The following is a 16,091-nucleotide window of genomic DNA, read 5'->3' on the forward strand; positions in this document are numbered from 1 at the left end:
TCATCAGGTGCCAAACAGGACCCAAGGGTAAAGGGAGAGTGTGGGCTTACCTGGAGACTCCCTAAGCAGAAAATGAGAGCTTGGGGCTACAGTGAGGGGGCCACTCCACTGTTCAGGTCTGTGGGCTCATCCTTCATTCAGCGCTGAGCACGTGAATTTGGGCACAGAAGATGGTGGTTAAAGCTTGAATAAAAAGGCCCAAGAACCAATAGAAACTGAAGGAAACGGATAGCATACTGACGAAACACCTTATCCTCTGCCTCTTGCTGGTGTCAATGTAAGAAAAGATCTGAGATTTTAAGAACAACAGGCAGGGGGCAACACAGTGAGACCCCATCTCTACAAAGAATAAAAAATTAGCTGGGTGGAGTGGTACGTGCCTGTAGTCCCAGGCACTTGGGAGGCTGGGGTGGGAGGACTGCTTGAGCCTGGGAGGTTGAGGCTGCAGTGAGCTGTGACTGCACCACTGCACTCGAGCCTGGGTAACACAGTGAACCCCTATCTCAAGCAAACGAAACAAAACAACAAACAAACAAAAAAACAAAGAGGACTCTGAAAGGTGTTTCAAACAACCAAACAAAAACAAATACAGGCTTGCTAGAGAACTATTTGAAAAAGGATCTAAAACTTCTCAGCCAAAGCTTTTGGGGCCAGTTCTGCTGGAAAGAGGACTGGGTTTAAACTGCATGGCTCTTTGCAGTCATCAGAACCTCCATTTGCTTAAATGGCACTTGGAAAGACAGGTATAAAATGACACTTGGACAGATGCCACTTTCTGCAAGTGGAAAAGAACTGGTCTCCGTTGTATAGAGTTTTACAGGAGCAAGAGAATAAGGACAATTCTAAACCCAGATTTTCTATTTGACCCTCAGTCTCTAGAAAGTTTGACATCCTAGATGAAGAACAAAAGTAAGTTGAACATGGACACAGAGAGAGGAACAACATATACCGGGCCTGTCGGGGGGTGGGGAGGGAGGGAGAATATTAGGAAAAATAGCCAATGCATGCTGGGCTTAATATCTAGGTGACTGGTGGATAGGTGCAGCAAACCACCACGGCACACATTTACCTATGTAACAAACCTGCACATGTACCCCAGAACTAAAAATAAAAAAAATTTAAATTAAAAAAGTAGAGACTCTTCAAAGTGAGAAGGTATGTCAGGCAGCTACTATTATTTTTCCTCCAAATTAATAAGTGTAAGGTACCTGTTTAATCAGCTGGAGGTTAGAAAAAAAATAATATAAATATTTTTCATGGAAACAAACAACAAGACAAAACAACAACAACAAAAGTAAGTTGAAAGCCATATGTGTTAAGGTCACTCTTAGCATTTTTACCTTACATGACAAGCAGAGACCAGGAAAAGACAAGGACATGAATTTAAGGTACTCAAGTTCCAAATACACGAATCCATTGCTAGTTGTTTCTTTTTCTCTTTCTTTTCTCAACAAGTTGGGGAACACATGCAGAAGCAACAACAGCCACCGACTGAGTTGACTATATTCTCCATGGGGCTGAGTATGGACAAGGCGTATTTCCTGGACGCCAAGGGCAGGGGGTCTCCATCAATGACGTGGGTATTCAACACTACAGGGCCTGGCTCCCTGCTTGCGGAGGACTCATGGGTCACCCTGAATGGCCCAAACTCTCTGATACCTGGCAGAGCGGTAAGGTATTTGAAACATCTATTAGGAACAGAAATATTTATAGTTAGTCATTATTTTCTTAAACCTTCTTGGTGGGTTCAGAAACAAGTGACCATTTTGTGTAAATTCATTTATTTTGGAGCAATGAGAACACATGGACATAGGGAGGGGAACATCACACACCAGGGCCTGTCAGGGGGTGGGGGGCTAGGGGAGGGATAACATTAGGGGAAATACCTAATGTAGGTGACAGGTTGATGGGTGCAGCAAACCACCATGGCACGTGTATACCTATGTAACAAACCTGCACATTCTGCACGTGTACCCCAGAACTTAAAGTATAATAATAAAAAAAAGAAAAAAGAAGTTCATTTATTTTGACTCCTACAAAGGCAAGGAATAGGGTTTTTGTTGTTGTTGTTGTTGTAGTTGTTTTTGAGACTGTCTCGCTCTGTTGCCCAGGCTGGAGTGCAGTGGCGTAATTTTGGCTCACTGCAACCTCCGCCTCCCAGGTTCAAGCAATTCTCCTACCTCAGCCTCCTAAGTAGCTGGGACTACAGGCACACAACACCACATCAGGCTAATTTTTTTGTATTTTTAGTAGAGACAGGGTTTCACCATGTTGGCCAGGTTGGTCTTGAACTCCCGACCTCAGGTGATCTGCTTACTTCGGCCTCCCAAAGTGCTGGGATTATAGGCGTGAGCCACTGCGCCTGACCAGGAATAGGGTTTTAATACAATTTTTCATCTGGCCTGAAAAATATACTTCAGTGTTCAATGATTTGAAATCTCTGAGATATCAGGGAATGAAAGGGATTAAAAGCTTTAAGAAATATAAATATAAATGTGTATGTGTGTGTGTATACATATACTATTTTTTTTTTTTTTTGCCCAGGGAAGACATCTGTCAGTGCTCATAAACCCTGTTTCCTCTGGTGATAAGTTAGTACCAGCTAAACCGGATGGTGGGCAAAAAAAGGACATGCAGAATTCAACGCAACACACATCCTGACAAGTTTATAAGGACCACGAGAAGTTTAGAGGCAGGAAATAAATAGTAACACCAACCATAAAAAGGCTGTCACTCACTCTAGAGTTTAAAATGCTCGTACACAGGTGGGGGTGGGCCTTAGGCAAGCCAGCATGACAGCAAAGAAAGGACGGACCCAGAGGAGACTCCAAGGATGTAAAAACATGAATGAAACAAAACATACAACCAAGCCTCACCACAAAAATGACAACCGTGTGAGGTAATGCATTTGTGAGCTAGATTTAACCATTCCCAAAGCATTGTGTTGTGCGTGATAAATGCGCACTGTTACGTCTGTCAATTTAAAAATAAAAATGAGAAAGGCCGGGTGCAGTGGCTCATGCCTGTAATCTCAATACTTTGAGGCCAAGGTGGGAGGATTGCTTGAGCCCAGGAGTTTGAGACCAGCCTGGGCAACACAGTGAGATCCCCATCTCTAAAATAATAAAAATAGAAAAAATGAGACGGGTCTGGTGGTGCACATCAGCTACTCTGGATGCTGAGGCAGGAGGATGGCTTGATCCTAGGAGGTCAAGGCTGTAGCGAGCTGTGATCGCACCACTGAGCTTCAGCCTAGGCGATAGAGTGAGGCCTTGTCTCTAAAAAATAATAATAAATAAAAATTTTAAATTTTAAAAATGAAAAAAAAAAAAAAAGACAACCAAACCCCTTAGGCCCACTACCTCGCACTGAAAGCAGTGTTTGGGAGAGAGCATGTGGCATCCAGAGGTGTGAAGCTCAGTCGAGGCAAGCAGAGCCAGCCCATGAAATCCTGTACTTCCTGTTTCTGCAGAACCAGCTACAGCACGGTTGAGAGAGGTTCTCCAAATGGGAAGATGTAACAGACCGCTCCTCTGTAGCAACCTGCAGGCCCCCAGAAAGGGTGCTCCTTGAAGCACCAGGGCCTCGGCCTCATCAGCCACCACCACATTCACTTGGGTGAGGGTGATGGCACTGCCCACCGGCCTCGCTGTCCTTGCGTTCCTCTTTCTGACACATCCAACAGGGAGCTATGAGACCAGGGGCTCGTACACAGGTGTACAAGCTGTTCTCCTGCAGCAGCCTGTGAGTCTTTCTCTTGACCGTCTTGTTCAGGAGCTCTTCCGCTCTGAGAAAACCAGCAAGGCCTCTCCAAGCGCACCGAGCAGGAGGCTGCAAACAACAGCAGAAGGTCAGCTCTCCACTCCCCCGGGACCCCTGAGCTGCCTGGCGCCCACATACGCAGGGCAAGGGGTGCTTCCCCTCATCCTGCAACTGAGACTCATCACCAGCCCGAACTGCCATGCTTCCAGGTCAAGCCCAGGAATCGCTCCTATCCCTCAGGGCAGACCTCGGGTACACATGGGAGGTGAGAAGGCAGGGAGGCGGGCTCGATACCTTCCCTTGGGGAAGAAGGTGAAGCATCCCACACATCCTGACCAGGTGAGGATGATGCACTGGGTTAGTGCTCTCTGGCAGAAACATAGACTTCTGGCAGGAGAGATCCCATAGAGGCCTCTGGTGCTGTTGGCAAATTGGGCTGATGGATAGGAAATCACACAGGTATCCACACTCTTAAAATTAGGGTGACAATCTCAGTTTTCATTTCATTTAAACTACAGAACATTTAAAGGTGAAAATACAAGTGGGGAATCATAATTTTCCCACCAGCACAGAAAGAAACATGGCCAGTGATCTGAAATGAAAAAGCAGTGGGAGAACTGGAGACAGAGAGGGAAGAAGAGCTGAATATTTTAACATGCCTCTAATGTAATACAGCCAAAGTCCTCTCCACTTTCTATTTTGAACCTCGCCGTAGACAGTCTGGTGACTATCTGAATCCCGTTAGTCTTCTGGGGCCTGTGCTGGGCCATCACCAAGGGACTATGGTGGTAGGTCTCTGATGGGGAGAGCCCCTTTTTCAGAGGTGCCAACAGCCCTTTTGGTCAGACCCTTTCCTTCCCTTCCTCTCTCATCTGCCTACCCAACACCCCAGTCCTTCATACGCTCACCTGCAACACACACCCAGGCCATGGCGCCTTCGCACCTTGAACGTTTGGGGTGCTGAGTGTATGACACACACATAGGCTGTTCACGCTACATACCCTGTGAAAAATGTTCCTTTGGTGGGTGACCCTGACATACAGGTAACTCACACCATTTTCCACTTTAGTATAGGAATGAACTGACTATGAGTGAGAATATAAAAACCATATGTTTTAGAATCAGGCCAATTCAGGCTCTGGCACAGGCATTTGTTAGTCAGGTGATCTTGCGTACGTTTTCAGCCTTAGTCTCTCCACCTGTACCACAGGAGATGATCGCATCTAACAGTCTCTGTGAGGCTTAGAAATAATATATCAGCAGCAACCCACCCCTGTGTTTAGCCTATGATGGACAATCACTAAGACAGGATTATTATTATTTTCCAGCCGACTGCCCTCTGAGAGTAGCAATCCCCTCCTCAGTGGTCCTCCCGGTGGGCCACCCAACTTCTGCCTGAAGATGTCTAGTGAGGGGCACGTCCTGTTGAGCAAGGCAAGCCCGTCCCATGGATGAGTGGCTCTGGTCACTGGATTCACATGCGTCTCCATGGGCATCTCACTTGTGGAAGCCACTGGGGTTGGCGGGGACTGACTGAGACATGTTCCTTCCCCCCGCTGACCCAGGCAGCTCTTCATCACACTAACTCTACAGCAGTAATTTCTTACAACCCCGCCCACGAGGCCAAAGCTGCTCTCCGGAGCAAGAGAGAACAAATGTACTCCTTCCTCAGCTTAGAGACCGGGAGAATCCTCCAAACACCGTGATCTCCTCTCTCTGGTGATTAAAGGCCTCTGGGGGAAGGCAGCAGGAGACACTGGTCAGTCAGGTTGAGGGGCTTAGAGGATGTCCCCCACTTGGTTCACAATGGGGATGGAGGAGAGGGAGCCGAGGGAGACTGATGCCTAGTACCTTACTCCAAGTTGGGATGTACTTTCCTCTTTCCTACAGAAATAAAACTGTAACAGTGAAACTAAGTTGATCGTTCCTATTTAACTCACAAGAATGTAGCTGGAACGAATGTCCATGTTATGAACCAAATGACTATCTGTGGACCTCCCTAGATCTGTAATCATCATTGTCAGCACTGTCTCCGTGAGAAATTGTGACCCAAGTTCCCAACGACCCTATTTGGGAACGAGGCCGCTTTGTGAAGCTGGGAGCCTGCTTGTCCCTTGTCCAGCTCAGGACCCCAGATGCTGAGGGGTTCTATCACCTCTCCTCTTTGGAAAAGACATGACTGTGAAGGGGAGGCGTTCTTTTTGCATGCAGGCTCACCTCCAAAGACCTGGCTTTTCCTTTTAAGTGACTGCCATTCCCCTTGTAGCCCTTCAAGAGCATGTATGCCACCCTGCCAAGTTCCCAGGCAATGCAGAGTCACCACGACCGGATGCAAGGGCTGCACGGAGCTTTGGGTTTGGGAGGGTTTTATTTCTGCAAATGTAACCAGGGGCTCGGACATTTTATACACTTTCCACTAATCCTCCTTAATCACCAGGGAGAAAACCAGGGTAGCAGCTGGCCCCTTGCCACTTTTACTCCCATAACCTTAGAACAATGCTGGAGTATAATAACCTTGCATTATGTCCCTTGGCCTGAACTACTTTATGAAACACCAAAGCAGCTTAGTAAATACTAAAAATGAAAACAAACCTTGGTTCGGTTTACTGTTAGGAGAGCCAGGGAGGTGAGCTTTGATGTTGTTTTCTAAACAGCAGGAAAGGCTGACATGGGTCCAGGAATCTTAATAGCATTACAACTATTTAAGTCAGAGCTTGACTGAACTGTTTGCAAATCTTGTAATCCCCATCATTCCTGAAATGAACAAACTTCATGTAACCAAGGCATAAACATCAGATTGCAGGGCACACATGGCCAGAAATATCCATCACTAGCTTCTCTTCCAGAGGTTTATTTTCAGCACTTCTCCAGCCCTTCTCTTTCTCCTATGAGGGACCGAAGCCTCCATCTAAATTTTACATTTATTATTGTGGCTATTCAATTAATTCCTGTTGAGACAGAGGATGGAGGCTGCATCCTTTACCTGGCTGCAGGCCCTGCGCCTAATGCAGCACTCAATAAATACCGATTCAATGAATAGTTAAACTGTTAATATTTTATCCCCTTTCTCCCATCTATATAGATGGGAGAGGTCCCAAACTATTTGGTCTAAAAATAATTTGGTCCTAAACTATTTTTTCCTTTTTCTCTCTTCCTCACCGCAATGTGTCTGCCCCATGCTCCATTCCTTGGGGCTCTGCCGAGTGAGTTCATAATCTATTAAATTATGATAAAATTTGAGAGGTAATCAGCAACGTTATTGAGAAGGCCCTTCTTATATAGAATTTTAAAGAGGAGGTTTCAGATTTTTAATTCAAATGGAGAACTCGTAAATTTCAGACACTGTGATCCTGAAGGCATTTTGGAGTGTGATGGGGGACGTTTTCTTTGCCCCTAAATTCATTCTTTCTATACATAGGTTTGGGCAGCCTCCATGAAGTTCCTTAAAATTAAAGGGATAAGAAATCTTTACTCAAAGATTATATACGATCATTTTCTAAAGACCCTCAGTGTTGATGAGGTTTGTGCTAGGCTCAAGTTCAAGTGATCCTCATGGCTGATAAACAGCGATCAATGGCAAGTTCAGTGAATGATGTGCAAAGGGAAAAATGTGATCATGGAATCCTTAGAACAAAGAAGTTGCATTTTGGTTATTCTTTTCTTTCCTTGTCCTTAAACTATTCCAAAGAGAAAGGTGACTCTCCCCATCTACAAAACGGGAGAGGAGAGGAGTCACCATAATTAATTCCACTTGACAAGGATACTGCTCTCAGGTCAGTATCTTTCTCTTTTGTATGCTTCAAATCTCCTTTGCTGAATTTTGAAATAGAGGGAATTAATATTACTATAAAATTGTTAATTAAAAATGAACAATTAAATAGAAATCTGGATATTTACATTATTGGGCTTGAAATAGATTGTTTTTATAATAATTGGCTGGATGAGAACAGTTGTTTTTAATTAAAGACTTTAAAAATATTGAGTACTTCGGTTTATTGTTCTTGGATACAATATTTTGAAGGCTGGCCTCTCAGTGTTGATTCAGCAAGCATTCAACACTAGGCCTAGAGATGCAAAGGTGAATGAAACACACCCTTTCTCCTAGAGCTGCTCACAGCCTGGTGGGAGAGATGGCGCCAGCCACCTGTCACTCAGTGCAGCAAGTGCCTACGGAGCCAGACACAGACACAGAGGGGATGGGAGGAGCAGCTGAGGACCTGACACTTGAGCTGATCCAAAGCTCTCATTCGATGAGCAAGTTCCTTAAGATCTTGCTGAAATTTCAAATGGAATTTTCTCCACTAGCCCCCATGAACTTTAGACCAGTGATTCTCAACTGGGGTGGGACTTTTGGCAATGTCGGGGATGTTTTTCGTTGTTACAACTGAGGGGGTGCTACTGGCATCTAGCGAGTGGGGTTCAGGTTTGCTGCTAGACATCCTACAAGGCACAGAACAACCCCTCAAAACAAGGAATTATCAGTCCCAAATATTAATAGTGCTTTGGGTGAGAAGCCCTATTTCAGATGGCCTACTTTGTGTAGCTAAGCTGTTGTCCATCCAAGGAGGAGGATAATGACATATATATTTGAACACTTATCCCCTACATGGTGATCTCCCTGGAGTCAGGGAATATGCCTTGCTTCCTTCTGTAGTCTCAGAGCCCAGCCCAGCCCTTTGGTGGAATGCACGAATATACAAATATATGGATGCAAGGCTACTGGCTGGAGCAGGGTCCTCCAGTCTCAGCCAGCCAGGGTGGTGGAGGCCATGGTGGATTGGAGAGCACACGCCAACGTGAAGAGGCAGCCTCTATTCATTCCAGCAACTGCTGCTGTGTGCAAATGCAGGCCCAACATTAACAGCTGCTCCACATTTTCAAAAGAATCTGGAAATCTGGATTTGTATGAGGAAATCACCCGATTTCAAAATGGTGATGACTAACTTAAAACTTGAAAAGCAAATGACAAGAAATAGTAACTATACCAGCACACACAATAGGTCCAAACAAAATAGGCCTGCAGCCTCTGCCCTTTGTGACTTCTGATCAGTTTAAAGTCCCATGCCACAGGGATCAGCCGCCGCCCCTGCCTGGGCTCTGAGAGCTGGTCACCCAGCCACGCTTTAACACGCCTAGTATATGGACAAGGCAGACCAGCTCTGTGCAAGACACAGAGCTGAAGCACAGCCCACTCTTCTGGTGGTTCACTTTGTGGTTGGAAAATTCCTTCAGGCTGAAAACACACCATCTTTAACCTCAGGAGTCTTCAAAAATCAGGAAATTCCAAAGTCAAGGTTCCTTTTGCAATAATCACACATTCTGTTTCCTTAATTTGCGAACACACAGCCTTTCTTTCCATTTTTCTCAGGGCATACCATAAAGTTCACAGGATGTGAAACAGCCCAGAGACAGCCTCTTACAGACGCCTGCTTCCTTACTATTCCGACTCAGCATTTCCTCACACTGGAGAGCTGTCTTACTCTTAGCTCTCACGTTCAGTTCAATACCTGGGTTTCTTTGGCTCATTTTGAAATTCTGTACAAAATGTGGTCAATGCAGGCTTACTTGTAAGAGAGAAAGATATTGTCAAGAATTTAGGGGCTGGGCGCAGTGGCTTACGCCTGTAATCCCAGCACTTTGGGAGGCTGAGGTGGGCGGATCACTTGAGGCCAGGAGTTCGAGACCAGCCTGGCCAACATGGCAAAACCTGGTCTCTCCTAAAAATACAAAAATTAGTCGGGCATGGTGGCGTGTGCCTGTAATCCCAGCCATTTGGGAAGCGGAGGCATGAGAATTGCTTGAACCCAGGGAGATGGAGGTTCCAGTGAGCTGAGATCGCGCCACTGCACTTCAGCCTGGGCGACAGAGCAAAACTCTATCTCCAGGAAAAAAAAAAAAAAAAAAGAATTTAGGCTAGTCTGGGAGTGGTGGCTCCCTCCTGCAATCTCAGCACTTTGGGAGGCTGAGGCTGGAGGACTGCTTGAGGCCAGGAGTTTGAGATCAGCCTGGGCAACATAGAGAGGCCCTGTGTTTAAAAAAAAAAAAAAAAAATCATCCTGGCTAACACGGTGAAACCTCGTCTCTATTAAAAAAATAAAATACAAAAAATTAGCCAGGCACAGTGGCGGGCACCTGTGGTCCCAGCTACTTGGGAGGCTGAGGCAGGAGAATGGTGTGAACCCAGGAGGCGGAGCTTGCAGTGAGCCGAGATTGCGCCACTGCACTCCAGCCTGGGTGACAGAGTGAGACTCCGTCTCAAAAAAAAAAAAAAAAAAATTAAAGAATTTAGATAAACATTATGAAAGTTAAGGATACAGAAATTTGGGGAAAAGTCTCGAGAATTTATATATATATATTTATATAACATATCATTATATATAATTATATATAATTCATATAATAAAATGTAATATAATAAAATATATATAATTCTTGTTATATAATAACATATCATATGTAAAACAAGAATTATATATAAATGACATTATATATCTATCAATTATATATAACATATATATAAAATACATATATTCTCTTTATATATAGAAAGAGAGAGAGGGAGAGAGAGACGCATGTACACATATACATATCTCAGGATATAAATGTTTCTTCTCTGGGCAGCTGGATTTTGGGATGTCAACCTGCCTACCATTTGTGTCACCCCTCCCCAGAAGGACAGGTGCAGAGGAAGAGGGGGGAGGAAGATTAGCTCCCTGCTTCAGAGCCCCAGTTCTGGTTACAAATCACTAAGTCTCCACTGGCTGCCCTGTCTTCCCAGGTGAGAGGGGTCCAGTCCTCTTCCATCCCCCAACTCTCAGCCCAGCTAAGCCTCTTCCTCTGCATAAGGCCCAGTTCACACCAGCTCCAGGGGCATCTTCCAAACACTCCTGGCCTCTCTCCCTTCTTCAGTCTTCTTATTCACTGGGCATTAACACAGTTACTATTTGATCCATCCAATGAATTAGCTTTCTGATTTGCCCTTCCTTTGATAACCCCTTAAATGTTGGATATCTTATATTTCTTAATGGTTTCCACATACTGTGCATACAGCAGTCACTCAATAAAGATGTTTAACTGATTGATATTATGGAATTATAGCTATGGTATAAAAAACCTATGACAATGAGATTTTCCTCCCTAAAAATGTCTACTGGACATTCTTAGTTTGCAGGTCAGTTCCTGAACAGGAATTAGGACAGTCTTGTGCTGGGTGACGCTCTGTTTGTTTCCTCTGCTGTCAAATCATCTACATACTCTTTAGGAGGATCACAGTGGTGGGACAAGGAACATTTAAGCCATTTTCCCTTATAACTCCCTCATGAGCTTCCGCCTGTACATTATCTACACTGCTGTAAATCCTTGGTGTTTTTCAATTCAGTTCTAGCAGGTTACAGGGCTTTGTACACACAGACCTGGGTTTGAAACCTGGTCCAACTGCCTAGTAGCTATAAAATCTTGGGAAAATAAGCATCTCTGGACCTCAGCTTCTTCATCTTTAAAATATGGATGACTTGGAAGAGTGTTGTAAAAGTAAATGAGATAATATTAATGTAAGAAATGTCTGAGGCACAGTAGTTGCCCAATAAATGGTTATTATTATTAAAAAGAAGAGGAAGACATAGCAGGAGGAGGAAGAGGAAGGTGTAGGAACATTTCCTAATTTTTCCTTCCATTTGTCTTCTTGGGGCAGGAAATGCCCCCACTGGCGCTCCTGAGAAAGGTTGGAAATCCCATTTTCTGAGTGCAGTGAGCAAAACCATTCATTTCTGTCCATCTAGGATGATTTAGATATGGACCTGCCCTCAGGCAGGGCAATGAGCATCTATAGACACTGCAGAGGCAGTGATTTTTGACTTTTATCCAAGAATGGTTCCTGGCACATATGAGGCACTTGGTAAATGTCTGTTTATTGAAGGAACCCCTTCCAGCCCAAAGCCACACAAGATGCACGGTTACCTTTTAGACTCCCCATCATGGTATTCCACAGGGCCACTGGTGCTGCCCCTCACATTTATCCCATATGAATCTCCTACCGATGTTCAAAAATAACACTGTTGTTTCTGGGCTATGTCAGCATCCAAGGCCACCTGGGAGATGGGAGGCTATCCTGGGCACACCTGGGTACCAGTGCTGACTCCCACCAGCCAGCATGGTGGTCCTTGACTTAAGCAAGTGACAACTCAGCAGGTCCAACTTGCAAACAAATGCAAAAAAAAAAGAAGGAAGGGGAAAGATCAGCTATTAGGACTACTCTGATTGCAGGCATGGAAAAAAATACTTACTTTCTTCTTCTTATTTTTTTTTTGAGATGGAGTTTTGCTCTTGTTTCCCAGGCTGGAGTGCAATGGCGCGATCTCGGCTCACTGCAACCTCCACCTCCCGGGTTCAAGCGATTCTCCTGCCTCAGCCTCCCAAGTAGCTGGGATTACAGGCATGTGCCATCACACCTGTCTAATTTTGTATTTTTAGTAGAGACAGGGTTTCTCCATGTTGGTCAGGCTGGTCTCAAACTCCCGACCTCAGGTGATCCACCCACCTCGGCCTCCCAAAGTGCTAGGATTACAGGCGTGAGCCACTGCGCCCAGCTAAAATACTTATTTTCTAGAGTCAGGCATTATTTGAGCAAAGCTAAGCAATACTATGCTTTTTCTTTCCTGATAATACTGGTAAAGAAATGTAAAAACCCATTCCAAAATTTGCCTGCACTTCAATTTTATAGTGCTATTCCGTGGGGGGAAAAATCTGCCAAGTAATATATAGGAACTAGAATAGAAATAAGCATGATCTTAAAGTGGTCCTAGGCTTCTTTTCCTTTTTAAAACAAAGGACAGAAGACCAGTGAGCAGCAACAACAAATGTGAATTTTTCTACATAATGTGCAGCATCCAGGATTGAGGCCAGGCTGCCCCTGGTCACAGGGAAGGAAACAAAACTTTGTCACCAGCCCAAGAAATAGACTATTTATGTGTGATGTGTGTGAGGGCTGCTCAGTGTGGTTTCATTTCAGAAACACTGTTGTGGCTAGGCCCCCAGATCTAACACCTCCTACAGTGAACAGAGTCCACCTCCGTTGGGTTACACATGCCTCGCCAAATGCAGCACTGTTCTCACCCTTCAACCGAACCGTAGTGACGTCTGGCAAGAGGAGTTTGAGGGAGTGAAGGATGAGCGACTTTCGCTTTTGACTTGATATATTTCTGTATTGTTTTAAATGTCTTATAAATAGCATGCATTACTCTATTGCTTAAAAATACATACATATATATTCCCCAAATTAAAGCATGCCTATTCACCAGCAATGAGCTGTTTTAGCCGTTTAAACTCTCCATTATTTCCTCCCTCACCTTCGCCTTCCCTGCAGACCACAACCCAAATCCTTGGTAACAATCACCTATTGGTTTGAATAGTAGTAATCAGAATAGATAACATTCTTAACTCTCCAATGGGCAGGACTTGTGTAGAGAGTTCAGGGGTGAAACCCACCCGATCGCTTCATTCTTGTCCTCATGTGGTCATAGCCAACTGGCCCTTGAACGAGAGGCACATGGTCCTAATAAGTTCAGAAGGCCTGTTTCCTGTCTCAGATGAGAGCTCCGAGGCCTGAGCGGAGGGCGAGCCCGGGGCGCTGGTCACAGCTGGGTCCTCTCCGACAGTAGTACTTTCTCTGTGCATCCCTGTGTTACTCATGGCCCAAACCTCCCTTGTGAGTCACGGGCTCTGAGGGCTATGGGGCAGGGCAGTGTGGCCTTTTCCAGGAGGTGTGTCCTGAAGCTACCATCACAACGGCCACACCTACCTCCTGGGACTCTGAGTCCCCACTGTGTCTCCCCACAGCCATGCCCCTGCCTCAGCCATCCTTCTGAAGAACCCACCTGTCCCCATCTGCCCTGCTCAGCCATCCTTCTGAAGAGCCTGCCTGTCCCGGTCTGCCCTGCTGAACACCACCCCACACCCAACTGTCTCCTGCATACCCCCAGGGTCCTGCGCACTGCTTCTGGGAGGGAGGCAGACCCTAATGGGCAGAAAGGAACGAATCTGGTCACAACAGTCAGAACTGTCAGGGAGGAAATTAGCAAGGCGACAGGAAAAAGCTAGCAGGGCTTGCACAGGATGTGGCCAGGGAAGCCTCTCTGAGGTCACCTCGATTTGAAGGCCTGGGGGATGAGCAGTAGTGGCCAACTGAAAGCAGGGAGGAAGGCATCCGGGCCGAAGTGACAGGCCCAGAAGCCCTGAGGAGACACATATGTGCCATGGCCAAGGCACAGAAAGGCTCTCCCCTCCCCAGATCTGCAGGCTGATTTGGCGAACGATCTATTCCTGTATCTCCACTCTGTGGTCCAACAGGCACCTCAGCCTTCATACATTCAAACCAATGCCCAATACGCCTCCACCACCACCTTGCCAAACTCTGCTCTTCACACAACATTCTCCATCTCAGTAAAGGCAACCTCATTCTTTCATTGCTTGGAACCCAAACCTAGAAGTCATCCTAGACTCCCCTCTCTCAAATCCTAGTGCCTCAGATATCCTACCATGTCTCCCCACCTCCACTGCTATCAGCCAGTTCTCAGCCATCATCATCTTGCACCTAGATCATGGCAAGAGCCCCTGGTCTTCTTGCTTCCTCCCCACCCCTTGGCACCGTTGTCCCCCAGCATCCCCATGGCTCACTCCCTCACTTCCTTCTGGTCTCTGCTCAGACAGCTTAGTGAGGCGTGCTGTCTTTATGCAAATGAGTAGTGCATTCTAAACAGGATCATTTGGAGCTTATCTGAGAGAAAGTTAATGGAAAAATCAAAGAAATGGAAAGACACCCAAACACAGCACGTGTTTTCTCTCTCTCTCTGTGTGTGTGTGTGTGTGTGTGTGTATACAGTTGCCCCTCAGTACCTAAAGGGGATCTGTTCCAGGACGTCCATGGGTTGTCAAGTCTCTTATATAAAATGGTGTCGTGTTTGCCTACAACCCATGCACATCCTCCTGTATATTTTAAATCATCTCTAGATTACTTGTAATATCAAATACAATGTAAATGCTATGTAAATAGTTGTTATACTCTACTGTTTAGGAAATAATAACAAGAAAAAAAGTCTGTACATGTTCAGTACAGATGCAACCATTGCAGGCCTAAACTGCATTGTTGACCCACAGTTGGTTTAATCTGAGGATCTGGAACCTGTTCATGCAAAGGGCTGATTGTGTGTGTGTGTGTGTGTGTATAGTGGTTTACTAAACATTACATATTATTATACATATTATATTATACATATTATGCATATACATACATATATATACACATAGTGGTTGACCAGCAGTGGCTGCCCTGGGGTGGAGGAGTGAGGGTGATGTTCTGTTTCTTGCTCTGGATGCTGGTTATGGTATACAGAATGGTTGGTTTGTACAAATCCATCAAGTAGTATATTTATGATATATGCACTCTTCCCAATTTGTATTTACAGGTCAATAAAAGTTTTTTTTTTTTTAAAGAAAGCTTCGCTAATATGAGATTTGCATTTGGCTGGAGATACACAGCCAACACACACTCCCTTTCTGCAACATTTGAGAGCAAAATTTAGTATCCTGATGAAACTCAGTAACTAATTGGCACTTTATCTCTCTATGCAAAAGACTTACCATCCCGTGGTTGCACTGGTCAGGATCGCATCAAACAGCAATATTGATAAGCCAGCTGTGATTATCTGTAGAAATAATTTCAACACAAGGTCATCATACCAGCAGGGCTCTGGAAACCTCCAATGTCATTTTTTTCACAAGCTTAGCTCACTTGAGTTCGGATGCCTGCCATCAGGCACTTCGTTCCACTTCCCGTGTCCTTTTCCCCACACGCTTCCTAGTCAGCCCCCTGTACTTAGCGGTGCCTCTGAGCCAAGCATTTGGTGTAGAAAAGGCTAAGTCTTAGTCTGTTTTGGAGGTGAGAATGTTCAAAGAAGCATTTAACTTCCAAATTCTTCAAAAGGGAGGCGCACAGCCAAGGCCGCCCTCATCTCTCTCCAGGGAAGGGGTATATTAAGAAAACTCATTTCCATTTTGTCTCAGCAGTGCAGAACTCGTCTCCAAGGTCAGATGTGCTCATTAACCTGTTCTCGGATCCTCCAGATAAAAACTTATCTGTCACCCAGCCTTTGTCCAATGCACCATCTCTCCGTCCTCACCTAATGCTCCCATCTTTCTGATCCATGACACATTCTAAGAAATCAGGTGCATCCTGGGGAAAGGAGTGATTAAATCATTAATTAACTATTTGCAAATATCTAGAAGCCAGAGGAGAGGGAAGAGGTTACCTCCACATCTCTCAAGGCTGGAAATTC

The 16,091-nt window shown here is 45.2% G+C and overlaps 1 protein-coding gene across 23 annotated transcripts in view; it reads right to left on the reverse strand.

Annotated features, from left to right (window-relative positions):
- The window catches only part of TMEM241 (transmembrane protein 241), a 202,303-nt gene that overhangs the window by 55,851 nt on the left and 130,361 nt on the right, over window positions 1–16,091 (reverse strand). For 11 of the 23 annotated variants that reach the window (XR_008621913.1, XM_063597226.1, XM_055102534.2 and 8 more), the window contains one exon: window positions 15,397–15,461. Coding sequence is in view for 16 of the 23 variants with exons in the window: in XM_063597226.1 (XP_063453296.1) it covers window positions 15,397–15,461 (65 nt within the window). In the remaining 7 variants the exon portion in view is untranslated. Of the gene's footprint in view, window positions 1–1,764; window positions 3,832–6,354; window positions 6,517–15,396; window positions 15,462–16,091 lie in introns of those variants that run through there. The other 12 variants (XM_063597228.1, XM_003830295.6, XM_063597227.1 and 9 more) reach the window with 5 other exon arrangements.

Source organism: Pan paniscus, chromosome 17, assembly GCF_029289425.2.
Source record: "Pan paniscus chromosome 17, NHGRI_mPanPan1-v2.0_pri, whole genome shotgun sequence".
In the NCBI taxonomy this organism is placed as follows: Eukaryota; Metazoa; Chordata; class Mammalia; order Primates; family Hominidae; genus Pan; species Pan paniscus.